This window comes from Eufriesea mexicana, unplaced genomic scaffold (genome assembly GCF_001483705.2).
Source record: "Eufriesea mexicana isolate 0111107269 unplaced genomic scaffold, ASM148370v2 scaffold42147, whole genome shotgun sequence".
Taxonomy (NCBI): Eukaryota; Metazoa; Arthropoda; class Insecta; order Hymenoptera; family Apidae; genus Eufriesea; species Eufriesea mexicana.
Window position 1 is genome coordinate 1 of NW_016948191.1, and position 1379 is coordinate 1379.

General features: G+C 32.1%; 1 protein-coding gene across 1 annotated transcript; it reads left to right on the top strand.

Moving 5' to 3' along the window:
• Positions 1–589: 589 nt before the first annotated feature.
• LOC108554657 (piggyBac transposable element-derived protein 4-like) lies at positions 590–952 on the top strand (the record flags this gene model as incomplete). The annotated part of the gene is made up of 1 exon (XM_017910001.1): positions 590–952. A coding segment is annotated over exon 1 (363 nt), but the record flags the coding sequence as incomplete, so codon positions are not given.
• Between the last annotated feature and the right edge of the window lie 427 nt (positions 953–1379).

Below are 1379 nucleotides of genomic sequence, written 5' to 3' on the forward strand. Positions count from 1 at the left end.
TGAACATAGAAATGGGAGAACGAATCACAGCTTTGCAAATGCTAAACCAAATTTTACCAAAAGACTTTTGGAATAACATTGTTACAGAAAGCAATCGTTACGCGAGTCAAACTATAGAAGATGAAACCCGAAAATTAAAACAATCTGAAGAATATTGAAGGGATACGAATATAGATGAAATTCATGCTTATTTTGCATTATGCATCTTGATGGCACAAGTAAAAATGCAGAATGTCCAATCCTATTGGTCAAGAAGAAAGATTATCGAGACACATTTTTCGGAAAACAATGCCATTACGGGGAGATTTGCGCAACTTTCCCGTTTTTTACACTTTTCAAATAATGAAGTTGGAGATAAAGATGATCGTTAGATAAAGATGATCGTTTATGCAAATTACGAGTTATAATCGATTATCATAATGAAAAATTTGTAAGTATTTATACTCCCGATGAATATGTGTCATTAGACGAATCTCTCATGAAATATACCGGTCGAATGTCTAAATCAGAATATTGTATGAAATTTAAAATATACACAGACCAAAATAAAGTGAAAAATTCAATCACCAGTGCTTCCGAAAATGTCACCATGTCTATGTATAGACCAATAGCTAATTTCGGACACACCTTATTTACGGGTAACTGGTATTCTTCGCCAAACCTGTTTCAAAAATTGCAATCCATGCAAGTCAATGCCATAGGAACAGTAAGATGCAATAGAAAAAATATGCCGAAAGAGCTAGCAACGATAAAACTGAAAAAATCAGAAGCTATTTCACGATCGTGCATAGGTATTTTAGCTGCAAAGTGTAAGGTCAAAAAAGGTACATATTTATTGGCCACGAAACATAAAAAAATTGAAATGATGGAAGTGGAGAAGAAGAGACGGAAAAATAATATCACTGTTACAAAGCTCAGTATCGTGTTGGAGTATAATGATGGCATGGATGGGGTAAGATCACCCACATAGCTACTTATCTTCTTTCTCACTTGTGAGAAAATAGATAAAAAGTTATAAAAAATTATTTTTTTACTTAATGGATATTGCACTTTTTAATGCTTATGTTTTATTTTCGAAGACATGGAATATATTAAAAAGCAAAAAATACACGTTTTCAAAATTTCGATTAGATGTGGCAGAACAGATTTTAGAAAGTGTATGTACAGTTACTCCCACTCGTATTCGTATACTATATGGCGACTCACTATAAATGGAAAAACCGTTGTTTCTTATGAACTCTTTTTATTTATTTTTACCGAATATTGTTTATTACACCGTTTCACTTCTGTTTACAAAGCAGTTTTGTTTTCTATTTACAAAAAGCAAACAAAAAAATTAAAGAATATTACTAGTCGTAAAAGGGACCTCTCACTCATAT